Source organism: Chanodichthys erythropterus, chromosome 24 (assembly GCF_024489055.1).
Source record: "Chanodichthys erythropterus isolate Z2021 chromosome 24, ASM2448905v1, whole genome shotgun sequence".
NCBI classification, from domain to species: domain Eukaryota; kingdom Metazoa; phylum Chordata; class Actinopteri; order Cypriniformes; family Xenocyprididae; genus Chanodichthys; species Chanodichthys erythropterus.
This window is the reverse complement of record NC_090244.1, coordinates 3,650,126-3,677,018: the sequence shown is the minus strand read 5'-3', so window position 1 is coordinate 3,677,018 and position 26,893 is coordinate 3,650,126. Positions and strand designations below refer to the sequence as shown.

The following is a 26,893-nucleotide window of genomic DNA, read 5'->3' as shown; positions in this document are numbered from 1 at the left end:
TATGAATATTATATAATAAATAATATTATAAAATATTACTGTATTATATTTATATATAAAATACAGTATTATATATTTATATATAGAAATTTATATAAATATATTTCTATATTTGTTTTTATATATATAAATATATATAGTTATATATTTCTAATATATATATTTAAATATTTCATTTTTTTTCTATATTTATTTATATATTTAACTATAATATACATATATATTTAGTATATTATAATTATATAATAAATATTATAAAATATTACTGTATTATATATATATATATATATATATATAATACAGTATTATATATTTATATATAAATATATTTCTATATTTGTTTTTATATATATAAATATATAGTTATATATTTCTAATATATATATATATTTAAATATTTCTATTTTTTTCTATATTTATATATTTAACTATAATATACATATATATTTAGTATATTATAATTATATAATAAATATTATAAAATATTACTGTATTATATATATATATATATATATATATAACTAAATATTGTTTATATTTTTATATATATATAAAATACAGTATTATATATTTATATATAGAAATTTATAAATATATTTCTATATTTCTTTATATATATATATAGAAATATATATATATATATAGTTAAATATTTCTATTTTTTCTATATTTAGTTATATATTTAACTATAATATACATATATATATTCTTCTATATATATTTTGTAAAATGACGTGTTTTTGATCAGATTTATCTGTTTTAGTTTTCTGTCAACTGAAATACGTACAGTCTCTTCCAAGCATTTCAGTATTGTTTTTATCTCGAGAATTATGATGTTTAAACGCTATAAATTGATGGGCCTTATATTGTGTTTGTCATTGTCTCGGACCTGTGATGAAAATAGTGATCAATGTCATAATGAATACAAAAATCAACCTTTATTTATCTAATATAGAAAATGCAACAGCACAAACAAACACTCAGCTGTAAGACTTTCTTCTGAATCATTCATCCAGTCTTGTGTCTCAGGAGTTCTTCATACTCCAAATCATAAAACTCAAAAGGAATGGATGGATATTTGATAAAACAGTGTGTAGAAGAACATAATGTGAGACCAACAATATGATCCTGAGCAGAGTTCATATTTCCATATGCAATGCCTATATTAATCCACATGACGAGTCTTCAGCAGAATCTCAGATCGTTCTCCAGTTTGTAGATTTTGGCCTTCAGGTTCTTCAGCTCATCCTGGACCTTTACCGTGCGGCTGTTGGTTCGTCGCACTTCATGGAGAATCGCCAGGTCTTGATTAGGGCCCACGTTGAGCGTCAACTAGTGAAAGAGACAGCCATCAAAATCTGCATAGTTTTAAACAGATTTGCTCTATTACTGATACTATGATTGACTGACTGCATCTGCCAACTTCATATACAATGATATCAGAGAAATTCATTGTGCGACTGTTTTTCAGGAGGCGTATAAACGGTACAGAAGAGACAAATGAGAGAGATGACTGACTTTAAAGAGATGTTTCTCCACATCTTTGACTTTCTGCCGCAGGAGTTTGATATCGGTCTTGAATCCCTCCACCTCCATGGCCCGTCTCTTCTCCAGAGCTTCATAACGTTGAGTCATCAGCTGCAGACGTTTGGCCATCTTGTCAGAGCGCTCCTGAACACACACACTCAAAATTCAGAAGCTAGTTTGACATTTAAGCCACCTCAACTCTCTCACATTCATGTCCTTCCAGATATTACTCTTTTTTTTTTTTTTTTATTGAACATAAACGGACATATTTAGCATGATGTTTACGCTGCTGTTAAGACTTGACATTCTGCTAAACATCGTCTTTTGTGCGTTACAGAAGTAAAAGCATCCATGCATACATGAGTGTGGGTAAGAAATCATTTCTTTGTTTTCTTCTGGTGAACTAAGAGTTTGTTTGCGTACTTTGAAGATCTCTCGGCCCACGTCGCCCTCCTCTCTGATCTGGGACAGGTCCGTCTCCAGATTCACACACTGATCTCGGTACATGTCAGCCAGTTTATGAGCCTGTTTCAGTTCCTCTTGCAAAGCCTGCTGGGAGAAAAAAAAAGACAAACGCACTTGTGAGAGCTGGATAAAGACGTGTTTTAACAGATCAAGGAGAAACGGTAAGAGTCTTTAAATATATAACTGTCCTTATTATTTAATAATAGGGAACTAAACTTAAACTAAAACTAAATCTAAAACTTAAGAATCTAAACATGCACAAAAAATCTGGGCTTGATTTGGTTGTTCTAAAGGTGCGTAAAAAAAACATGGTCAAATTGATCCCACATTGAAAATGAATGGGAAAATTAAAAAATGTACTTTTTTTTTCATTTCATTTGTCAAAAAAAAAAAAAAATCTGAATTTTAAATCTGAAATGTGACATTTTTTTAATAAAGGTCTGGACCATAAACACAAAGTGGAACAAACTTTCTATCTCATACACACACACACACACACAATCTCTATTGACCTCTATTGGATATATGTGGTAATTGCACTTTTTTTTCTTTAACTATAATTCCTACAGTTTTTCCAGAAATCTGTAGATGGTATTATTCTACCCCTAACACATAGAGCAATGTCCAAATACAATTTAGATTTAATTAAGTTCATCATTAAAGTGATTTTTTTTTCATAAAAAATCTATTTTTCATTAGCCAATTTATGACATGGTTAAGTATTTGCACAGTAAATAGGTAAAAACATACAAAATATCCACAAAAACACAGCATAAATGCATAGATGAGAAGTAAATAAGAAAAATGATATATATAGTTTATCATATAAATAAATATATATTTCCTTATGCAATCGCTCTGTAAACGTTTGGGGTCAATCGTCGGAAACAATCGAGGGACCGTTAAGGGTTAACCCTTAAAGATGGAGTGTGTTTAGCTTTTCATTTCTTAAACAACTATGTAGGAAGACACATCATGGCCATATTACAGGATGACAATGTCAAGATTCATCAGGGTTAAAATTGTGAAACAATGGTTGGGAGAGCATGAAGAATCATTTACACACATGAATCCTCACCTCTGAGTCCATTGAAAGTCTTAGGGATGTGCTGGAGGAGACTTTACAGAGTGCTCACCTCTTGCATTGTCAGTACAAGAGGTGAGCACTCTGTAAAGTCTCCTCCAGCACATCCCTAAGGAGAAATAGGCATCTCAGACATGATCAAACTCAAAAAAACCCATCAGATTTCTGACCCTGATCTCGTCCCGGTGTGTCTGGCTGCTCTCCTGGTTGTGCTGTGCGCTGAACAGCGGCTCCGCTGACGGACGCTGCTCGTGGTAGCCGCGGTCCTCACGCAGCCGCTCCTGACAGGAGTCGAGCTCTCGCAGCAGACGGTCCTTCTCCACCATCCAGCCCTTCTCGTGAGCTCGACTCTCGAACTTCAGCTGCAGGAAATCCCTCGTGCTCTCGTGCAGCAGATTCTGTGTGCGCTGGAGTCTGAGCGTGCGAGATGAGAGAGTCGGGCTCGGGTTTGATACTGCGTTTGTTGAAACAGAAGGAGGGATGAACTTACTTGTCGGTGAGGGCTGTGATTCTCTCCTGGTCCCGCTGGTGCTGTACCTGTCTCTCCTCCAGGTGAATGCGTCTGTCCTCCCGCAGCGCCTCCACCTGCTCTTTAGCCAGCCGCGTCTGCTCCTCCATCTGAGCCTGCAGCGCCTCCACCTGGACTCATGGAGGAACAACATCCATTCAACACACTGAGCATTTTTTTAACTATATATGAAATGTGTTTAATTCAATTCTGATTCAATTTAAAGGTGCGGTAAGCAATTTCTGAAAAACGCTGATGAAAGTGGATCAAACCGAGCAGCACAACAAACTTGTGGCCAATCAGTAGTAGGGGGCGTGTCTGTCTACTCATGATGGGGGAGGAGAGAGAGTGAGCCAATCAGCAGTCGAGGAGGATAGAGAGTGAGCCAATCAGCAGTAGGGGGCGTGTCTGACTACTCATGATGGGGGAGAAGAGAGAGTGAGCCAATCAGCAGTAGGGGGCGTGTCTGTCTAATCATGATGGGGGAGGTTAGAGAGTGAGCCAATCCGCAGTCGAGGAGGATAGAGTGAGCCAATCAGCTGTAGGGGGCGTGTCTGTCTAATCATGATGGGGGAGGTTAGAGAGTGAGCCAATCAGCAGTCAAGGAGGATAGAGAATGAGCCAATCAGCTGTAGGGGAGGATAGAGTGAGCCAATCAGCAGTAGGGGGCTTGTCCACTCATGATAGGGGAGGAGAGAATGAGCCAATCAGCAGTAGGGGGCATGTCCACTCATGATAGGGGAGGAGAGAATGAGCCAATCAGCAGTAGGGGGCATGTCCACTCATGATAGGGGAGGAGAGAATGAGCCAATCAGCAGTAGGGGGTGTGTCCACACATGACTGGGGAGGATAGAGAGTGAGCCAATCAGCAGTAGGGGGTGTGTCCACACATGACTGGGGAGGATAGAGAGTGAGCCAATCAGCAGTAGGGGGTGTGTCCATGATGGGGAAGGAGAGAGAAAAAGCCAATCAGCAGTAGAGGGTGTGTCCACTCATGATGGGGGAGGAGAGAGAGGGAGCCAATCAGCAGTAGGGAGTGTGTCCACTCATTATGGGGGAGGAGAGAGAGTGAGCCAATCAGCAGTAGGGGGTGTGTCCATGATGGGGGAGGAGAGAGAGTGAGCCAATCAGCAGTAGGGGGTGTGTCCACCCATGGTGGGGGAGGAGAGAGTGCGCCAATCAGCAGTAGGGGGCGTGTCCACTCATGATAGGGGAGGAGAGGGTGAGCCAATCAGCAGTAGGGGGCGTGTCCACTCATGATGGGGGAGGAGAGAGAGTGAGCCAATCAGCAGTAGGGGGCGTGTCCACTCATGATAGGGGAGGAGAGGGTGAGCCATTCAGCAGTAGGGGGCGTGTCCACTCATGATGGGGGAGGAGAGAATGAGCCAATCAGCAGTAGGGGGTGTGTCCACACATGACTGGGGAGGATAGAGAGTGAGCCAATCAGCAGTAGAGGGTGTGTCCACTCATGATGGGGGAGGAGAGAGAGTGAGCCAATCAGCAGTAGGGGGTGTGTCCATGATGGGGGAGGAGAGAGAGTGAGCCAATCAGCAGTAGGGGGTGTGTCCACTCATGGTGGGGGAGGAGAGAGTGGGCCAATCAGCAGTAGGGGGCGTGTCTGTCTACTCATGATGAGGGAGGAGAGAGAGTGAGCAAGGGGAGATTTGAAGAAAAACAAAAATAAAGACTTCAAAAATGTCTTTCTCTACCCTTTTTGAGTGAACTAACCCATGCGTGAAATAGATTTCACACACACACACACACACACACACACACCTGCAGCAGTAACGTCTGGTTGTCTCTCTTGTACTGCTCTGAACTTGTGGCATCTTCTTCTTTGGACGATTTCTTGCTTCCTGTTATTTGAAAATGCCACATGTTATACTCAAGATGAGTCCTTAAAGGGATAGTTCACCCAAAAATGAGACTTCTGTCATCATTTACTCACCTTCATGTTGTTCCAAACCTGCATGAATTTCTTTTCTTCTGCTGAACACAAAAGAAGATATTTTGAAGGATATTGGTAACCAAACAGTTGATGGTCCCCATTGACTTTCACAGAATTTTTTTTCCATCATCTGTTTGGTCACTGATATTCTTCAGAATATCTTCTTTTGTGTTCAGCAGAAAAAAGAAACTCGTACAGATTTGGAACAGCTTCAGCATGAGTAAATAATGACAGAAGTCTCCTTTTTGGCTGAACTAAAATAATATGAAGGTATCAATTTACCCATAAATCTGTTTAATTTAATCAATATTTTAGCACTGCAACTTCTACAACTAAACATTTAAAGAAAGCAAACCTTTTGCATATACAGGTCTTGGTTTTGCCACCTTTGATTCCTCATGTGATCTCAGCTGGATCTTCTTTTGAGGGATTGTGACCTAAATATAACTGAATTCATGAAAACTTTGCAGACCGAAATAAAGCAGAACACTTCACAGATGGCCATATAACATCAAAGTAAGGTTGTTTAGTATTCTTTTAACCTTATTCGGAGGCTCGCGATGGAAATACGTGATCTCGCCTGGATCTGGCCCCACCAGCGCTAAAAGATGCTGGATCTTCTTCCGGTCCTCCAGCTCTCTGTGACAGTAAACGAAGCCTTCAGCTTGTGCTCCTCTCAGTGATCATGTTTGTGCTATAATGATGTCAGACAGCTGACCTGATTTTGAGGCGGTCGTTCTCGGCGTACAGTCGCAGCGCCTGCTCTCTCTCCTGGAACAGATACACCTGCATATCACTGAGAGCGTTCTGGAGCTCCGCGATCTCCTCCTCGCGCTGACGGACCTCCCACTGCAACTTATGCTGCACAACAACACACACGTTACATGGACAAGCACCAACAGAGAGAGTAGGAACATGATCAAGGTGAAGAGCGCTGACCTGCTCCTCTGCGGTGCTCCGGTACTTCTCCAGCATCTGCAGCAGGTCATCGTGTTCTCCGTCAAACTGCGCCACCTTCTGCCTGTAGAACTCCAGCAGCTCGCGGGACGGCCGCAGGTACGCCAGACGCTCAGAGATGGAGGGCAGCGGAGATTCGAGCTGCGGCCTGAGCTCTGGACTGATCCAGACACAGAGAGAGGAAGAGGAGCAGCACTTAAAAGTGTGTCATTACGGATTTCAGACATGCTTCATACCTGCATATGGTCAACAATAGTGTTAATGTTTTTTAAAAGAAATCTCTTCTGCTCATCAAGGCTGCATTTATTTGATCAAATATACAGAAAAAATGGTAATATTGTGAAATATTATTATAATTTATTTCATTGATGCAAAGCTAAATTTCCTGCATCATTACTCCAGTCTTCAGTGTCACATGATCAATCAGAAATCATTTTAATATGATGATTTATAATCAATTTTGAAAACAAATATTATTTTATAACCTTTTTCCAAAATAATTTGATGAATAACATGCTAAAAAATATCAGCATTTATTTAAAATAAAAATATTTTGTAACAATATACACTACCGTTCAAAAGTTTGGGGTCCATCATTTTTTTTCTTTCTTTTTTTTTGGAAGAAATTAATACTTTTATTCAGCACAGATGTGTTAAATTGATAAAAAGTGATAGTAAAGACTTATAGTGTTGAGAAAAGATTTTATTTTGAATAAATGCTGTTCTTTTTAACTTTTTATTCATCAATGAATCCTTCAAAAAGAATCACAGGTTCCAAAAAAATATTAAACCCAAATTTTATAATAATCTCAAAAGTAAAGTCTTTAGTCTTCTTTGATTATGATAATGAGAAATTTTCAGGGGTGGGGATGTAAAAATAATGAAAATAGTAATTACTTTTTTCCAAGACTTAAAGGATTAGTTCACTTTCAAAAAATATTTTCCTGATAATTTACTCATCCCCATGTCATCCAAGATGTTCATGTCTTTCTTTCTTCAGTCGAAAAGAAATTAAAGTTTTTGATGAAAACATTCCAGGATTTTTCTCCTTATAGTGGACGTCAGTGGACTCCAAACGCTTTCCGTATTCTTCAAAAAGCTTACGCTGTATGTCCTACACCTTCCCTATTCAACTTACAGAACAAACACGGTGACAGTTAAGTTTTTTCCGTAATAGGGAAGGCGTAGGACATATGGCGTAAGCTTTTTGAAGAATAAAGAAGGCGGAAGCACGTGCAAGACAATCTGGTATTGTTTAAAGCTCTTTGAAGCTGCACTGAAACTGTAATTTTGACCTTTAACCGTTTGGGCTCCATTGAAGTCCACTATATGGAGAAAAATCCTGGAATGTTTTCCTCAAAAACCTTAATTTCTTTTCGACTGAAGAAAGAAAGACATGAACATCTTGGATGACATGGGGGTGAGTAAATTATCAGGAAATTTTAATTTGAAAGTGAACTAATCCTTTAATGGTTATAAAAGAAATTACATTTTCTTCATACAAAACATGTTTCCCTTTTTTTTTTTTTTTTTTTTTTTTTGAGATTCTCAATCAGTGTAAATATAAATGATATTTACCTTTTATGCTCTCTTGTAGGAGGAGAATCCATCATCACAGTGTGTATGGCCTAAAATAATAATAATAAAAAGACTTTAATGTGGTGCACTCAAAACATTAAAGGGTTAGTTCACCAAAAAATGAAATAATGTCATTAATTGCTCACCCTCATGCCGTTCCACACCCGTAAGACCTTCGTTCATCTTCGGGACACAAATTAAGATATTTTTGATGAAATCCGATGGATCAGTGAGGCCTGCATAGCCAACAATGACATTTCCTCTCTCAATATCCATTAATGTACTAAAAACATATTTAAATCAGTTCATGTGAGTACAGTGGTTCAGTATTAATATTATAAAACAACGAGAATATTTTTGGTGCGCCAAAAAAACAAAATAACGACTTATATAGTGATGGCCGATTTCAAAACAATGCTTCAGGAAGATTCTGAGCATAATGAATCAGCGTATTGAATCATGATTCGGATCACGTGTCAAACTACCAAAATGCTGAAATCATGTGACTCTGGCGCTCCGAACAGCTGATTCGATACACTGATTCATTATGCTCCGAATCTTCCTGAAGCAGTGTTTTGAAACCGGCCATCACTAAATAAGTCGTTATTTTGTTTTTTTGGCGCACCAAAAATATTCTTGTGGCTTTATAATATTAATATTGAACCACTGTACTCACATGAATTGATTTAAATATGTTTTTAGTACATTTATGGATCTTGACAGAGGAAATGCCATTGGCCTCACTGAGCCATCGGATTTCAACAAAAATATCTTAATTTGTGTTCCGAAGATTAACAAAGGTCTTACGGGTGTGGAGGGTGAGTAATTAATGACATTATTTTCATTTTTGGGTGAACTAACCCTTTAAAATGGAAAGCAAATAAACAAAATTACGATTTTATTTACATTTTACCTGAATAGAATGAGTTGTAAGTAATCAAACTCTACTCTAAAATTAAGGTAAATAAAAAAAAAAATCATCCAATAGATCAAGATTCATAAAACATCCCCTGATATGATCACGCTTATGGTTGTCATGTAAACAGTGACGCTTTGTGGTGGGACGTTTGAACGAACAAAGCGTTAAACAGGTTTATTTGGACCAATAAATGAACGATATGATTAAATAATCAACTTTAGTCTCTTTATTTATTACTCAGATGTGCAGTAAATAGTTATTATTGTACAATAAAATCAAAATATATAAAATAACGGTCTAACTAGCTGACCACATCTGCAATTTCTAATATTAACCTCATGTTCACATTATTAAATCATAGTTATAATCATATTCAAGTGTTAAAATACATGTTTGTGTATTATTTACCTTCTGTGCGCGTTCACTCGCTGCTCGTTTTAAAAACACACCGGTTACAAACCGGAAGTGTCTGTGTCCAATGGAGCGCGCTCTGAGTCTGCGCAACAACAACAACAACACTAGCGTCAGTCTCCAGCAGCGGCAGGCGCCTGTCACTTCTACACCCTTTCCTGCTGACACACACCAACACACATGCATCGATTTAAATAAGAGACATACACGGATCCCCTACGTGCCCTTTAGAGCTAGAAAAACATGTTTGGCAGCTGCTGATAGCATACTAGCTAATGTTAGCAGCAGTGCAGGAGGAGTCATGCTCAGGTTCAAATAGAAACATATAGTCTCGTTTCTGCGTTTATTTTTCTTCAGAGATGTTTTCCCACTTGAATATGTTTAGAATCGGGTTGAGAGGCGTGCAATTGACCAGGAAAGTCACTAATGCAGCTGCTTTTGCGCAGACGCAGCGCCGCTACAGCACTGTGAGTCATGCTCTTTATTATTATTAGCTTTAGTATTAGTATTATTCAGATTTTAACCCTCATTAATAATTATGGATCAGCTAACACCCCAGATAACATCAAAAACGAGTGGTGTTGTGTGTTATAAAAGGCTTTTGTTGTTGTTGTTGTGAGTTTCTGGTCAGTTTTGGGCTGTGTTTCAAAACGTAATGAGCTGCCTATCTAGTCAGCATTTTTGGTACACATATTATAGTTTATATAATCACACTTTAGTTTAAGATCCAATTCTAATTAATTAACTACGACTTTTGCCTCATTAAACTTCTAATTACTGCTTAGTATTAGTTAGTAAGGTAGCTAATATCGTAGTAATAGTGAGAATTGGACCCTGTGTTAGCATATAAATATATGCAGCTATTTATATTTAGCAAGTGAATGGCACTGTTGCACTTGATCTATATGAACTTTCACCTGGAGTTCTTTACTGTGGGATGTTTTCCTGTTAAAAGCACAGCAAGAGTGAGTGAACGTACTCAAGGTTTCACTTTCCTTTTGCTGGAAATGTGAAAGGGTCAATGACGTGACGGGTCATTTGTTCGTCCAAAGGCCTTAATAATAATAATAAAAAACAAAGATATGACATCCAAAGTATTTAAGGTAGTACAACTAAATCTCTTTTATTGAATCCAAAAGGTTTTAATTATATTTTGCTCCATATAAAGGTATTTTAAAGATTTTAAAGTGTCAAAAGGTCATTTGGTTTGACCGTCCGAAGGCCAATACAGCCACTTCATTTGTGATTAAAATATCTTAAAATGTAATAAATGTATATATTTTTTACTCTGGCATGATTTAGTAACATCAATATAGTCTAAAATGGTATTAAGATTATGTGTAGAAGTAAAAGTAACTAACTTTCTTTTAACTATTTGAAAAATTCATGTTTTCTCTTGCTCATACACATGTCCCGAAACATCAGGGGGCCGTTTCAGAAAGGAGGTTAAGTATGTTAACTCTGAAATGAGGGAAACTCTGGGATTTCCGTTTCAGAATGGGAGGTATGTCAAACACGAGAAAGCAGGGTAAGTCAAGCCTGTTTCTGGAAGAGAGGTAACTTATACTCAGAGTCAGTTACCATGGTAACTGTGAACCTAACCTGGTCAGGAGCAGGTTTTCTTCGGTAAACCCAGATTTTCCTTCGGTCTCCTCCCCCTTTTTAAAGTGCAAGTGATGTTTAAATAGTTAAATCATTCATTCACACTGCAAAAATGAGTATTTTTTGTCCTATTTCAAGTACAAATATCTACTTTTCTCCGTGTATGTCTATGGCGAGTCACGCAGTTACTGTGATACTCTGCGGCGGGTCCTACCAGTCTGGTCTGAAATAGTCTGAATATAAACACTTATTCTAAGTGTACCATAATGATTCAGGATAAGACAAAAACACGGTTTGGAAAATGGATTCATGTTGTACATTCTCATTATATAATATTTGTAAATTCAAAAAAAGTTACGGACAGCAGCTTTAAGTAAAATTATCAATATCTGCCAGTGTGGTAATAAAAATAATCTTAATGCAAACAGAAAACACGATTATTCAGAGTGTCTATTACTAAATGCAAATTTACAGTAGCTCCGCCCACCAATGTCAGACGAGGTTAAAATTAACATACGCTCTTGTGGCTGCAGTGGTGTGTTGGGTGCGGAGAATTAACTGACGGGGTTCGAATCCGCCTTCTGCCGAGCTCGCTATTCTCCCTTTTCCCATCACATATCACACCGGAAAGGCATTTATTTTCAATAAAAATGAAGAACTTTTTCGAAAACTGGAAGTAAATAGCCTAACCAGTGTTTAATAATGATAAAATAATTTACACTCTGTTATTATTTGTCACGTGCCGTTGCCATAGTGAATCTTTATATCGGAGCTCCATTGATGATGGCTTTTCATAGTGCACGCGCTTAACTCCGAGTCAACCTACTCAGTCAAGTCAAGTCAAGTCAAGTCAAATTTATTTATATAGCGCTTTTACAATTGGTAATTGTTTCAAAGCAGCTTTACATATTAGAAGCACAGAAAAAAAAAAGGGAAGTGGTTAAAACTGTACAAACAAGCGTGGTAATATGTAACATATACAAGATGGTGCTACATTAAGCCAATGTCGGCTGACTTCCAGGGGTGGAAAAAAACCCCTAGGAGAAAAACCCAGCGTGCTAGCACTGGGAAAAAAGTCCTAGGAGGGAAAAAACCCCTTGGAAGATATATATATGTAAATGTATATGGAGATCAAAATCTGAATTGTACATTTTTATTATAGAGATTAAAAATCGATTATATATAAATATATGTAAGCGGATACGGGGATCCTGGGCTACGTTGTAGTCAGGTCCAGACGCAGGTTCTCCATCTGACCTGGATACGGCCTGGATCCAGCACCCGGCAAACCTCAGGATAAGCAGAGAGACAGATATTAGCGTAGATGCCATTCTTGTTCTGATGTACAGGTATATCTAGTGTTATAGGAAATGTTCTCGGCTCCGGCCGACCTAATTATTGCAGCGTAACAATCCTTTAACGGATTTGAAAAATGTTAATGTATTGATAATGTGTTATGTGTATGCAAGAGCAAAGAGATGTGTTTTTAGTCTAGATTTAAACTGACAGAGTGTGTCTGCTTCCTAACAATGCTAGGAAGATTGTTCCAGAGTTTAGGTGCTAAATAGGAAAATGATCTGCCGCCTTCAGTTGATTTTGATATTCTGGGTATTATCAACTGGCCTAAATTCTGAGATCGCAATAAACGTGAAGGACTATAATGCATTAAGAGCTCACTTAGGTACTGGGGAGCTAAACCATTTAGAGCTTTATAAGTAAGTAGCAAGATTTTAAAATCTATACGATGTTTAATAGGGAGCCAATGTAATGTTGACAGAACTGGGCTAATATGGTCATACTTTCTGGTTCTAGTAAGAACTCTAGCTGCCGCATTTTGAACCAACTGTAGTTTGTTTAAAAGCCGAGCAGAACAACCACCCAGTAGAGCGTTACAATAATCTAGTCTTGAGGTCATGAATGCATGAACCAACTGTTCCGCATTTGTCATTGAGAGCATATGTCGTAATTTAGATATATTTTTTAGATGGAAGAAGGCGGTTTTACAGATACTAGAAACATGACTTTCAAATGAAAGATTGGTATCAAAGAGCACACCCAGGTTCCTAACTGAGGACGAAGGTTTAATGGAGCACCCGTCAAGTGTTAGAGAGTATTCAAGGTTTTTTTCGTGAGGAAGTTTTTGGTCCAAAGATTAGGAAATCAGTTTTTTCTGAATTTAATAATAAGAAATTTCTTGTCATCCAGTTTTTAATGTCAGCTATGCATTCTGTTAGTTTTGTGAATTTGTAGGTTTCGTCAGGGCGCGAGGAAATATAGAGCTGAGTATCGTCAGCGTAGCAGTGAAAACTAACACCATGCTTCCTAATTATCTCTCCTAAGGGCAGCATGTACAGAGTGAAAAGCAACGGTCCTAATACTGAGCCTTGTGGTACCCCATATTTAACCTGTGATCGATACGACATCTCTTCATTAACTACCACAGACTGATAACGGTCAGATAAGTATGATTTGAACCATGCCAAAGCAATTCCACTAATGCCAATATAGTTTTCAAGTCTTTTTAAAAGAATGTTATGATCGATAGTGTCAAAAGCAGCACTGAGATCTAATAACACTAATAGAGAAATACAGCCACGATCGGATGATAGGAGTAGATCGTTTGTAACTCTAATGAGAGCAGTCTCAGTACTATGGTTTGGTCTAAATCCTGACTGGAAATCCTCACAGATTCCATTTCTTTCTAAAAAGGAACACAGTTGTGTTGAAACTGCCTTTTCTAGTATCTTTGACAGAAAAGGTAGATTCGAGATTGGCCTGTAATTTACTAAATCTCTCGGATCTAGTTGAGGTTTTTTAATAAGAGGTTTGATAATAGCCTGCTTAAAGGTTGACTGAACTAACTCAATTCAGCTGTTCTGAAACAGAAAACTCAGAGTTTCCCATTTCAGGGTAAGTCAACTCAGAGTTCAAGTTTTAAAGGTGCCTTTTTAAAAGATGTAATATAAGTCTAAGGTGTCCCCTGAATGTGTCTGTGAAGTTTCAGCTCAAAATACCCCATAGATTTTTTTTATTCATTTTTTAATTGCCTATTTTGGGGCATCATTAAATATGTGTCTATTTAGGCTGCTTCCCCTTTAAATCTTGTACTCCCCTACCCCGGAGCTCGCGCTTGCCTTAAACAGCATAAACAAAGTTCACACAGCTAATATAACCCTCAAAATGGATCTTTACCAAGTGTTCGTCATGTAGCATGTCTAATCGTGTAAGTATAGTATTTATTTGGATGTTTACATTTGATTCTGAATGAGTTTGATAGTGCTCCGTGGCTAAAGCTAACATTACACACTGTTGGAGAGATTTATAAAGAATGAAGTTGTGTTTATGAATTATACAGACTGCAAGTGTTTAAAAATGAAAATAGCGACGGTTCTTGTCTCCATGAACACAGTAATAAACGATGGTAACTTTAACCACATTTAACAGTATATTAGCAACTTGCTAACGAAACATTTAGAAAGACAATTCACAAATATCACTAAAAATATCATGGATCATGTCAGTTATTATCGCTCCATCTGCCATTTTTCACTATTGTTCTTGCTTGCTTACCTAGTCTGATGATTCAGCTGTGCACAGATCCAGACGTTAATACTGGCTGCCCTTGTCTAATGCCTTGATCATGGGCTGGCATATGCAAATATTGGGGGCGTACATATTAATGTTATGTTATGTTGAGATTCGCCTGTTTTTCGGAGGTCTTTTGCACAAATGAGATTTATATAAGAAGGAGGAAACAATGGAGTTTGAGACTCACTGTATGTCATTTCAATGTACTGAACTATTGTTATTCAACTATGCCAAGATACATTTTTAATTCTAGGGCACCTTTAACTCAGAGTTGGTTGAACCTCCTTATTGAAACAGGCCCCAGGTCATTCGGTACAACTGCTATAAAACATGGAAAATGTTGTAATATTTTTAAACTTGTTCTAAATATAATATGTTTGATTGTCGCTAGCTAGATATCAGTCTGTTAGCATTGTTGGAATATAACGTCATTCGGTAAAACCGAAATTTTGGTGAAACCGAATTACTTTTTTGGTGACAAATTTTTGTAAAAGATGACAAAAGCAGTGTTAATTGATTATAAAAACCACATAATCTCATTGTTAACGCTTAATAAAACTTTAAAATGAATTATATCTCCATTTTATTTTTTTACACTTTTAAAAACCTTATTTGTCAATGACCCGAAATCTGTCTAAGGAAAACGACTTGTCATTAGTGGGATGGTGTGGCATTATGGTTCAATTTGATGTGTAACTTGAAGGTTGTAGGTTCAAATCCCCATTGAGACCTTGATCAAGACCTTTGACCTCAGATTCCTCCAGAAAAACTGAGTGTTATGTGTCACTTGAAAGTGTCTGCTAAATGAGTACTAACAAAGTTGTGATTGTTTTTGTTTTGAGGATGTCTGTGAACAGGACCGCAACTTGTTTGGCCTTCTGTTTGACATCGATGGAGTGCTGGTACGCGGACGGACGCCCATCCCTGCAGCTAAACAGTGTTTTAGGAACCTGGTGGACGGCGATGGAAAATACAAGGTTCCTGTGGTGTTTGTGACGAACGCCGGGAACTCTCTGCGGCAAACCAAAGCCGAGCAGCTGTCTCACCTTCTGGAGGTTGAGGTGAGACACCTGACCACAAAACCTGACCACAGGCTGCTTCATTTGCACTGTGGCTATTTTCAAGATAACATCTGATTTATTTACAGTGTCTGAAAGTAAGACAGGGCGGTTTGATTTCTCCAAACAGGTGTCACCAGACCAGGTGGTGCTGTCCCACAGTCCTCTGAGGGTTTTCACCCAGTTCCATGACCTGTGCGTGCTGGTGTCGGGACAGGGACCCGTGGTGGAAGTTGCACAGAAGTATCCTTTACCTTGATATAAATGACTATAAATAATGAATTAGTAATATACAAATAATTTTATAAAAATTATATATGCGTTTCCCCCAAAACTACTCATGTCGTTCCACACCCGTAAGACCTTCGTTAATCTTCAGAACACAAATTAGGATATTTTTGATGAAATCCGATGGCTCAGTGAGGCCTGCATAGCCAACAATGACATTTCCTCTCTCAAGATCCATTAATGTACTAAAAACATATTTAAATCAGTTCATGTGAGTACAGTGGTTCAGTATTAATATTATAAAGCGACGAGAATATTTTTGGTGCACCAAAAAAACACAAAATACCGACTTATTTAGTGATGGCCGATTTCAAAACACTGCTTCAGGAAGCTTCGGAGCACAAATGAATCTGCGTATCGAATCATGATTCGGATTGCGTGTCAAACTGCTGAAATCATGTGACTTTGGCGCTCCAAACCGCTGATTCGACACAAAAGATTCATTGTGCTCCGAAGCGTTGTCAGGTTATTGGTTTGCATGTAAACCTGGACAAGAGATTATTTCAATAAGCTGATTTTTGTGAGCTATCGTACTTGTGTGCATGTAAACATGTTTAATATTTGCACACCTCAGAATGTCTGTCAACCAATCAGATTCAAGCATTCAACAGCTCCGTAAGTGTGTGTGTAATGGCTTTTATATCTTATTATGTCCTTGACAAAATAAACTCCAGTGTCGGTTTTAAGAACGTTGTGACCATTGACATGCTAAGGGAGGCGTATCCTCTCCTGGACGTGGTGGATCACCATCGCAGACCCAAAGACATGGTGAGTAGAAACGATAATATCTGGAGAATTTAGCATTTGTTATTAGCTAATCTTACGCATTGAGCACTGACTGTACTTCATATTCCTATTCAGATTCCCCCTTCGAAAGATTTGCCAACAATAGATGGTAAGTCTCATTTCACTTTCTGTTCTGCCTGAGATCTGTGTCCGCTCACATCTGTTTTTACTGTCACTTTGAAGCTGTCATCCTGTTCGGTGAGCCTATCAGGTGGGAGACAAACTTACAACTGATTGTTGATGTGCTTTTGACCAATGGGAGGCCAGGAAACCCGGTGACATCACTGCATTACCCACACATCCCTGTTCTGGCCTGCAATATGGATCTGCTGTGGATGGCCGAAGCCAAAAACCCTCGGTGAGAGTCAGGAAGATATTGTTCAGCAAGGGTTCATTAAATTGATCGAAAGTGACATTTATAACGTTACTAAAGATTTATATTTCAAATAAATGCTGTTCTTCGTTATTAATAAAATCCCTTGATTGATAAAATCCATTTTTTTTGTTGCATTCAGAAATTCAAAAAATGGATTGTAAATGCCATTTTATGTTGACTTGAACAACATTCATGCAACCATATTTTTTTTCTGGTGGCTGTTAGTTAAATACAGAATTAACAAGGATTGATGTTCATTTGTCGCTAGATTTGGTCACGGCATGTTCCTCGTGTGCCTGGAGAGCATCTATAAGAAGATAACAGGCTGTGAGCTGAAGTACGAGGCTCTGATCGGGAAGCCCAGCGTTGTGACTTACAACTACGCCGAACTGCTCATTAGACAACAGGCCGAGAAACTGGGCTGGACCCGCCCCGTCGAGAGACTTTACGCCATTGGGTGAGTCATATTGATTTGCTTTGGGTCAAATTAATATGCATTAGCATGTTTTTGATCATTGCATGGTAAAATTTCATTCGATCTGAACAGTAAAAACATTTAGAAAATCAGAAGTGCACTTAAAAATCTACCCAATAATGCATTTTTTTTATCTACTCACCCCCATGTCATTCAAGATGTTCATGTCTTTCTTTCTTGAGTCGAAAAGAAATTAAGGTTTTTGAGAAAAACATTCCAGGATTTTTCTCCATATAGTGGACTTCACATTAAAGATTAACATATATCGGCCGATACTGATATGGTGACCAATATATTATGCATCCCTAATAAAGTGAATAGATTAATCCTTATTTAAGCTACAAAAGTGATTCAGTCAAGAGCAGTGAGTGTTATTCTCTGTCTTTTGCTCCTTTATTAACATTAATGACACAAACAGCAGCAGGTTTATTAGGCTGCTGTCACTTTAAGATCTGACACACGTCCTATTTTCTTGTAGAGGTCTAAACGTTTGATGCACATGTATCTCTCTCATAGTGACAACCCCATGGCTGATATTTATGGTGCAAACCTCTACAACCGCTACCTCAAAGCGATGCATCGCAGCCGTGCCCAGGTGCAGGCGCAGGGCGGCTCGGCCAGCCAGGTGACCGGAGACCTGGCGTGCGAAGCGTCCGACGATGCCAAATGTTCCGGACGGGTGATGGTGGGAGGCTCGTTCGAGCACCGTCTGCCTGAAGGCTGCAGCTCCATCCTGGTCTGCACGGGCGTCTACAACCGTGACCAACAGGACTTGCCCTCCGACCCCGAGCAGACGGTCACGGAGCAGCGGATTTTCCACGGTCACCGGGACTTCCGCTTCGACCCCAGCCTGACTCAGCCTTCCTTCATCGTCCATGACGTTCGGGATGGAGTGGAGTTGGTCTTCCAGCTGGAGGGTTGGCCGTTGCAGTAAAATGCCATCGATTATGCCATATCTACTCACGGTGCGTCACGACACATCTGAACGGAATAAGTCCTGTTATAATCACTGAAGCTGTCTACACAGGAAGTGTTAGTTGCGCCTTCTAATTTCTGTTGTGTTTTTTAATTTTTAACACGGTTTGGAGCTACTTGAGCCATTTTATTTTGCCCGTCTATCTAAAATGATTTTACTTATTTGTTATTTGTAGGGCTGTAAAATCAATTAATCGCATCTAACATAAGTTGTTTTTACATGGTATATGGGTGTGTAAATATACTATTATATACTATTATACACACAAGCGCATATATATGTACAGTGCAGTCCAAAAGTTTGGAACCACTAAGATTTTTAATGTTTTTAAAAGAAGTTTCGTCTGCTCACCAAGGCTACATTTATTTAATTAAAAATACAGTAAAAACAGTAATATTGTGAAATATTATTACAATTTAAAATAACTGTGTACTATTTGAATATATTTGACAAAGTAATTTATTCCTGTGATGCAAAGCTGAATTTTCAGCATCGTTACTCCAGTCTTCAGTGTCACATGATCCTTCAGAAATCATTCTAATATGCTGATCTGCTGCTCAAGAAACATTTATGATTATTATCAATGTTGAAAACAGTTGTGTACTTTTTTTTTCAGGATTCCTTAATGAATAGAAAGTTCAAAAGAACAGCATTTATCTGAAATACAAAGCTTCTGTAGCATTATACACTACCGTTCAAAAGTTTGGGGTCAGAAAGAATTTTTATTTTTATTTTTTTGAAAAGAAATGAAAGAAATTAATACTTTTATTCAGCAAGGATGCATTAAATCAATCAAAAGTGGCAGTAAAGACATTTATAATGTTACAAAAGATCAGATTTCAGAAAAACACTGTTCTTTTGAACTTTCTATTCATCAAATAATCCTGAAAAAAAATATTGTACACAAATATTTTGTACAATTGTACACATTAAATGTTTCTTGAGCATCAAATCAGCATATTACAATGATTTCTGAAGGATCATGTGACACTGAAGACTGGAGTAATGATGCAGGAATAAATTACTTTGTCAAATATATTCAAATAGAAAACAGTTATTTTAAATTGTAATAATATTTCACAATATTACTGTTTTTTACTGTATTTTTAATTAAATAAATGTAGCCTTGGTGAGCAGACAAAACTTCTTTTAAAAACATTAAAAATCTTAGTGGTTCCAAACTTTTGGACTGTATAAAAACACAAACTTTTATGTTAGATGCGTAATGTAATCATGATTAATCGATTTTACAGCCCTAGTTATTCGATTGCTTTGAATTTTATTTGATAAATACTCAAGCATGACATTTTTTGGTGGCTTTCTCTCTAAATCATGTTTTGCTTTTGAACAAATATGGAAGGCCATTATAACATAAATAAGGTCATTGTAAAGGTGTGGCAATTATCTATTGTCAGTAGAGTAGCGATGTATGAAGCAATGATCGATTTGTTGTTTTTAACTGAACTCCATTAGCATAGAAATTGACTTCTATGTAACTGCATAAACTGAAGCTCTTTTCTACTTTAGAGTAAAAAATGGTAATTGCGACTTGAGACTTTGTTACAATGTTACTTTACATCTTACAGTGCAATTGTAATTGTAATTACTCACCCTCATGTTGTTCCAAACCTGTATTCGTTCATCTTCAGAACACAAATTAAGAAATTTTTATTTTCGTTCCCTCCATTGACATCTACGCAACTACCACTTTGACGCTTCAAAAAGTTCGTAAAGAGATCGTAAAATGAATCCATATAGTTCAACTGGTTTAATCCAAATTTTCTAAAGTGACTTGATCACTTTATATGATGAACAGATTTAATTTAGGCTAATTTCATTTGTTAGTGTGACAAAACAAGCAGCGGTCAATGTAGCAAATCTGTGTGACCAATTTGAACTTGTTGCACAATATTCCTAATCACATATATTCATATTGAAATGACTGAATTTCGGCCACAAAAATTCACAGAAGAACTGTAACTGTGACCACACGACAGTGTGCAATGCGAGCAAAGATCGGTGTGATTTGAATTAAATGCAGCAATTGATGTAAGTCTGAAGAGTTTGAATGATGTTTACATCTAGACAAGTGCACCATTTGGGAAAGGACGTATCCTCAAGCAATTGTCAAACTGAGTGTTGAAGGAGATTCAGCATGATACACTTAAAAATAAAGGTTCTTTATTGGCATTGATGGTTCCACGGAACCTTTCCACTGTACAAAAGATTCTTTAGAGTGAAAAAAGATTGTTAAAATGTTCTTCACACTAAGAAGTTCTTTTTAGAATGTTTACCGAACGGTTCGTTGGGGAACCATAAATGGTTCTTCTATGGTATCGCTGTGAAAACCAAAAACATTTGGAACCTTTATTTTCAGTACTTTCACAAGCACAAGGTTAAACGCTCGCAGCAAGGAAAGATGTTCATCTGTGAGTGAAGCCATACTAGTTAATGAAGAAACAACACAATGCCATTGACAGGAGGAAGTTTTTTTTTTTTTTTTTCCTCCAATATGTTGTTTATATGTGTGTTCTCTGATATCTGTTATTAAAGTTCACGTACACCACAGTTAGTTTGTTTAAATATGAACTCTTTGGTTCGCTGTAACACACTGTACCTCTTAAGAGCCATTCACACAGGATACACTTGCAATATTTTTCTAACCATTTTATGTACAAGACCTGGACGTTTTAGGCATCATGTCGTACTGTATTTTCCGATGTGATCAAGTAGTTCAACTTTTACAAATGTGTTTTTCATTTTGTTCAATTGTTCTAACAAGCTGCGTTATGTCTGTTGTTTGTTTAACACTTTAACACACAAATCACTGAATTCATATTTAGTCTTTTAAATATATTGTTTTGTGTTACGAAAAAACAAAGAATGCATTAAATGACTTAATGTTTTTAATATTTTATGCATTTTATTGTATTGTACACAATCTACTGCAGAATAAATGTCCCATAAGAGGTAAACTGTAATATTGTACTTATATAATGTTTACAAAGTTCATTCATTAAATGCAACATTATATTTTCTGAGATGTCTGATTTGTTTTAGCATCTTTGTCCATCTATCTATATATCTTTAATAAATAGTTATTTATTATATATAAACTCAGGAAAAAGGAAACATCCTTTTTTCAGGATACTGTATTTTAAATGTAATTTTGTAAAATGCAAATGCATGACTTTTTTTTTTTTTTTGCTGAGTTTATATCATATTATTATTAAACAATAGAATGAACTATCCAAACTGTGGAACTTGTCAGTCAGCAGTCACATGACCTCTTCTGCAGGTGTTTTCCTCCATCTATTGGATGAGAATCCGAGTGCATGTAAACGGTCTGTGAATCTGATTGGTTGTCCTGATGGACTATTCCTCCGTGTCGTACTATGAGTTCCCGGGCCATCAGTTCGAAGGCTTCCTCGATGTTATGATACTGTTTGGCAGAGGTCTCGAGGGCGGCCAGCGCACCGGTCCGCTCCGCCAGCGTGCACGCATCCTCAAACAGCACCTGCCGCTGCGCCTCCAGGTCACACTTATTTCCTGCAGGAGGGAAAATAGATCATGAATATCTAGATTATTTGCTGCCTCAAGTAGCTTTCAAACCCTGACAGAGATTTAATAACAAATAAGATATCTCTTCTTTTCTCTGATGAAGCGTTTATTGGTGCGAGGGTGGGACAACCTGTCACTCACATGAGATCGAATCAATCGAACAATACAATCAATTCAACATGGGACAAAATCAAGCCCCGCCCTACATTGGTTCTTGTTTGAGAAGCAGTTTACTCAAATATACGTCACAATAGGGAAGAAACGACTATCACAACTTCTGTTTCATGCTGACTTCAACCAACATCAGACAACCATGAACCTGAAATATTTATTCTAAAACCTCAAGGATACTTCGGTTAAATAATTTATATTAAATATTTTAAGTTTGAGAATCCCTGCTCTGACCTATCAGAACGAAGACGACACTGGCGGCTCCGTACTGCTCCACTCCTTGTATCCAGTGCGGCAGAGACTCAAAGGTGGGTCGTCGGGTCAGGTCGTACGCGATCATGGCACCGTGGGCGCTTCGGTAGTAACTCTGTGTGATGGTGCGGAAACGCTCCTGTCCCGCCGTGTCCCAGACCTGCATCTGAACTCAAGAACACCACACAGATCCAGACAGACACAATCACAAATAATAAAAAAAACACAAATTACGTATCAGTGTCTCTTATGGAAGCTTGTTTCTGCCACTGAATAAAAATAAATAAATAAATAAATAAAATAATTGTGACATTTTATGTCATTTTATGCAAGTTATGAATTCAGAATTGCGAGAAATAAAGTCAGAATTGCGGTACACTCCTAATTCTGAGGAAAAAAAGAGAATTGCGACTATATCGAGCAATTCTGAAATTATAATGCAGTTGCGACCTTATTTCACACAATTCTTTCTAACTTGCAATTCTGACTTTATTTCTTGCAGTTACAAGTTTATATCTCACAATTCTGAGGAAAAAAAGCGAGAGATGTAAACTTGCAATTGCGAGGAAAAAAAGTAAGAATTGTAAGATAAAAAGTCGCAATTACCTTTTTTATTCTGATTTTTATTCAGTGGCAGAAAAAAGCTTCCATAGTCTCTCCTAGACATGCACACTCCTAAAAAAATGTTCCAAAAGTTTTTTGTTTTGTTTTGTTTTGTTTTTTGCAGTGGTGCCACAGAAGAACCATTTTTGGTTGCCCAAAGAAGCTTTCAGTGAACAAACTGCATATGTAAGAATTTTGATGTAACAATCACATTTTTATTCCAAATGTGTGAACAGCTTGTAACGAAAATTAAAAAAAAAAACATGAGGCGTTGCCTATGAAAGCTTGCAGACTGATAGTATTTATGTGAAGGAATCGGGACGTTTTTGCCGGGAAAATCAAAAGGACGTGACGTTAACACGCTCCCGAGAGCTTCTCTTCCGTTTTATGATAAATTTAAATGCAATTAAATACATTTATGATACATTTAAATTTTAATACATTTAAAGCGTTGACGTCACTTTCCCGCCAGAACGCGCTCCCTCAGCTGGACTGAGTGACAAAAGAAGCTGCTGCATGACTGGATTTAATAACTGCGAAAACGCGAGTAAAACAAACGATTACACTAAAGGTTGGGCTCGAAAGTGTTCCTTATAATTTATGTCAAAGAAACCTAATCCATGGATATTGACATGCAGCCAGGAATCGTGTTTCCTGACATTTATATGTGCCTGATTTCAACACCGGGGAAACACATAAAGCTAATCTGCCTGTGAACGCTTTATATTACTACAATATAGGTAGGTTTTATTCCGAGTGATCACTTATATCAATGTTATAGCCTATATCGTCCAGTCCTAAAACTTGTATAGTTTTTTCAGTGTTTATTTAAAAACACCCAATTATGCGGAATATAAGACGGTACATATTTAATTGATGAGTTGTCAACACAATATAACAATACAATATATAGGGTATGATTTTACCACAAAATGATAACTGCAAATCCACATTTCTCTGTCTGGAGTCCAGCTGTTTCTGAGAATTGCAGTGATCCATTTGTAAAAATATACCTCAAATTTTGTGTCATATCTATTTCTACAGTCAATCACAAAGCTCTTTCCCGTTTTGGATGTGTTTTTCGCTGCATTCACACTGAAAACCAATACCGCCACTCAGTCTTTGTGCCACTCAGTGGGCGTGACCGCAGTCATAACGGTCGACGGTTACGTCAAGTGCATACCCTCTATTCAGGATAATGCTGAAAAGTCGATTTTGTACTGTAATGTCAATGTGTCAAGCAAAGAAAAGGGTTTAATTCAAACTACAGTCTATAGTCTCAAATATACTTTATAATCAAGCTATCAAAACTGTGTTATTTTAATTACCTCATCATATGTCAACATGAGGCCGGTGAACTGTTTTCTCACCACTGTCCTTTTTTGTTGTGTTTATTTTGTTACTGAGAGGAAATCGTGCAGCACGTATTTACATATTCATCTAACGTTAACCGTCGCTCTTAGCAGCGTTGGCGGTGTCTGGATGTTCGTTCACAATATATCACTGCAAAGGTGTTTACATTTTTTTATTTATTTTTTTACTTCTAAGCAAAGAACGGAAGGAACTACACCATGAGTATATATCGCAGCATTGAATCAAGTTCAGTCTCTTGTACATCACTTGTGCACGAATGCGAGCAATATAAGTTGCTGGCTGCAGTTCACTAAACGGCCACCGGTGTCGCTAATAACAAGGGTTTCTCGCGTGAAGAACATTTTAGTAATCTAAAGAACCCTTTTGCCACTATGAAGAACCTTTTGTGGAATGGAAAGATTCTATGGATGTTTTATATATATATATATATATATATATATATATATATATATATATATATATATATATATATATATATATACAACCTATGCAGCCTTACTGAGAACAGTTCTTTACTGAATGTAAGGGGGAAATCGGAAAACCTTTATTTAATTGTAAGTCATAAATCAGTTCACACACCTTTACTTTCTTCCCATCGATGTCCATGCTGCGAACGGTGAAGTCCACTCCAATAGTGTTGTGCTGGTTGTCACTGAAGACCCCAGACTTGAAGCTGTGGATCACGCAGGTCTTTCCAACGTTGCTGTCGCCGATCAGGATGATCTTGAACAGAAAGTCACAGCGATCTTCATCCTCTTGCCCTGTGGACTGCATTTCTGCAATAAATACTTGCGGATTGTGACCCACAGACCCCGAAACGACTCATTCAGGGTGATAATGTCACAGGTTCAGTGCTATTTTAACCTATGTCTGTCATATATTTTTTAACACAGTCCTTTTCTTTAAGCTAGCACTTAAGAAACCGCCATTCTGCCAAAACAAAGTTAACTGTAGCTACGCTTTGACCTCAAGTCACACAACATTAACTCCTTTTCTCTGCCATGTCCTTTGCTTTCTTTGAAACACTGACTCAAATGCAAACAGACACACCCCTGTCTACCTGCGTCTGGAGGTGAGACGTCCAGTCGCCGACCCACCTGCACCACTGCATCTCCGGGAACTGCTGTTTGTTTTGCAATCTGCTAGGAGAGAAACATGCATACTTCACGCTTTACATATGAGAAAACCTGTTGTCCTTCTTCTGAACCGTCTTAACCTGACTCTCATGTAAAAACTGACTCACACATATGTGTCTTGGAAAGGGCTAGACAACAAAACAAACGCAAAGCAGTGCTGCTGTCTTGAAAGGTGACCTTTGCACAGCAGAACAGGATATAAACACATAACTCACTTGCTCTAATGCACACTATCACAGCTCAGATTGGACAACTGACTGCCTTATATACATAACAAACAACATGTGGGCCAGTTGCATAGACATAGCCATTGTGTCTTAAGTACTAGTATGACCAACTAGTGATTAGTCAAGGGGCAATCACTTATTTCAATATAGAAAGAATATTTAGTGGCACTTACAGTATCTCTGGTCCAGTAACGTGTGTTTATGAGAATGTGAAGGGATGAAATCTACAGTATTGTGAACACATGCACACACACACACACCCACACACAAACGTCATTAGCTGGAAGAACTACAAGGCACCGCTGCGCGCTGGACAATGCACGCATCTGTGCGAGGGCTGCGTTTGGCTCTCGGCCCGGTCCAGGGGTCAGAGGTCTTTGTGTCTGGTCACAAGTTGACTCAGCCAGTTAATGACTCCTCCTGTCCGACTCAGAAAGTCTTTTGTTAAATCACACCATGAGTACAAACACCGATTGTCTTGAAAATCAGGCACATCATCAAGTGTAAAATGTGTAACTGGAGTTTTGCATTTTATTTTTTATTTTTTTTTGCATTTTTTAAAGGAAAAAGTTGTCTACTAAAAACCATCATTTTAGTAAAAACTGCACTTAAAACGATTTTATAAATAAAAGTTAAAGGATTAGTTGACTTTCAAATAAAATTAACCCAAGCATTACTCACCCTCAAGACATCCTAGATGTATACGACTTTCTTCTTTCTGATGAACACAATTTGAGATACAAACCCACAATTTGAGATTACAAAAAAGTTGGGACACTGTACAAATTGCAAATAAAAAAGGAATGCAATAATTTACAAATCTCATTTTATTCACAATAGAATATAGATATATCAAATGTTGAAAGTGAGACATTTTGGATTTCATGAGAGCTACACATTCCAAAAAAGCTGGGACAGGTAGCAATAAGAGGCCGGAAAAGTTAAATGTACATATAAGGAACAGCTGGAGGACCAATTTGTAACTTATTAGGTCAATTGGCAACATGATTGGGTATAAAAAGA

The 26,893-nt window shown here is 37.7% G+C and overlaps 3 protein-coding genes across 9 annotated transcripts; 1 reads left to right on the top strand and 2 right to left on the bottom strand.

Annotated features, from left to right (window-relative positions):
- Window positions 1-943: 943 nt before the first annotated feature.
- On the bottom strand, window positions 944-9,446 carry ccdc77 (coiled-coil domain containing 77). 4 transcript variants are annotated; one of them, XM_067379934.1, is made up of 12 exons: window positions 9,395-9,446; window positions 8,068-8,117; window positions 6,472-6,649; window positions 6,251-6,393; window positions 6,075-6,171; window positions 5,888-5,969; window positions 5,361-5,440; window positions 3,567-3,715; window positions 3,247-3,490; window positions 1,951-2,079; window positions 1,519-1,671; window positions 944-1,332 (listed from the first exon to the last, which is right to left on the bottom strand). In XM_067379934.1, the coding sequence occupies exons 2-12, from the start codon at window positions 8,100-8,102 to the stop codon at window positions 1,186-1,188; spliced, it is 1,437 nt and encodes a 478-aa protein (XP_067236035.1). In that variant the 5' UTR covers window positions 8,103-8,117; window positions 9,395-9,446; the 3' UTR covers window positions 944-1,185. The 4 variants fall into 4 exon arrangements, with proteins under 4 accessions (XP_067236035.1, XP_067236032.1, XP_067236033.1 ...); XM_067379931.1 differs by lacking the exon at window positions 9,395-9,446 and adding an exon at window positions 8,214-8,303; XM_067379932.1 differs by lacking the exon at window positions 9,395-9,446 and adding an exon at window positions 8,214-8,303 and having other exon boundaries at window positions 1,951-2,076.
- Window positions 9,447-9,499: 53 nt separating this feature from the next.
- hdhd5 (haloacid dehalogenase like hydrolase domain containing 5) lies at window positions 9,500-18,887 on the top strand. The gene is made up of 8 exons (XM_067380350.1): window positions 9,500-9,864; window positions 15,430-15,648; window positions 15,776-15,888; window positions 16,608-16,701; window positions 16,795-16,828; window positions 16,903-17,077; window positions 17,364-17,552; window positions 18,087-18,887. Exons 1-8 carry the CDS (start codon window positions 9,757-9,759, stop codon window positions 18,502-18,504), a joined length of 1,350 nt encoding a protein of 449 aa, XP_067236451.1. The 5' UTR covers window positions 9,500-9,756; the 3' UTR covers window positions 18,505-18,887.
- An 801-nt stretch (window positions 18,888-19,688) lies between these two features.
- Window positions 19,689-26,082, bottom strand: LOC137015509 (ras-related protein Rab-19). Of its 4 annotated transcripts, none has more exons than XM_067380525.1 (5): window positions 26,044-26,082; window positions 25,568-25,646; window positions 25,087-25,275; window positions 22,513-22,696; window positions 19,689-22,095 (listed from the first exon to the last, which is right to left on the bottom strand). In XM_067380525.1, exons 2-5 carry the CDS (start codon window positions 25,616-25,618, stop codon window positions 21,818-21,820), a joined length of 702 nt encoding a protein of 233 aa, XP_067236626.1. In that variant the 5' UTR covers window positions 25,619-25,646; window positions 26,044-26,082; the 3' UTR covers window positions 19,689-21,817. The 4 variants fall into 4 exon arrangements, with proteins under 4 accessions (XP_067236626.1, XP_067236627.1, XP_067236624.1 ...); XM_067380526.1 differs by having other exon boundaries at window positions 25,568-25,649; window positions 26,044-26,078; XM_067380523.1 differs by lacking the exon at window positions 26,044-26,082 and adding an exon at window positions 25,751-25,864.
- Window positions 26,083-26,893: the final 811 nt, after the last annotated feature.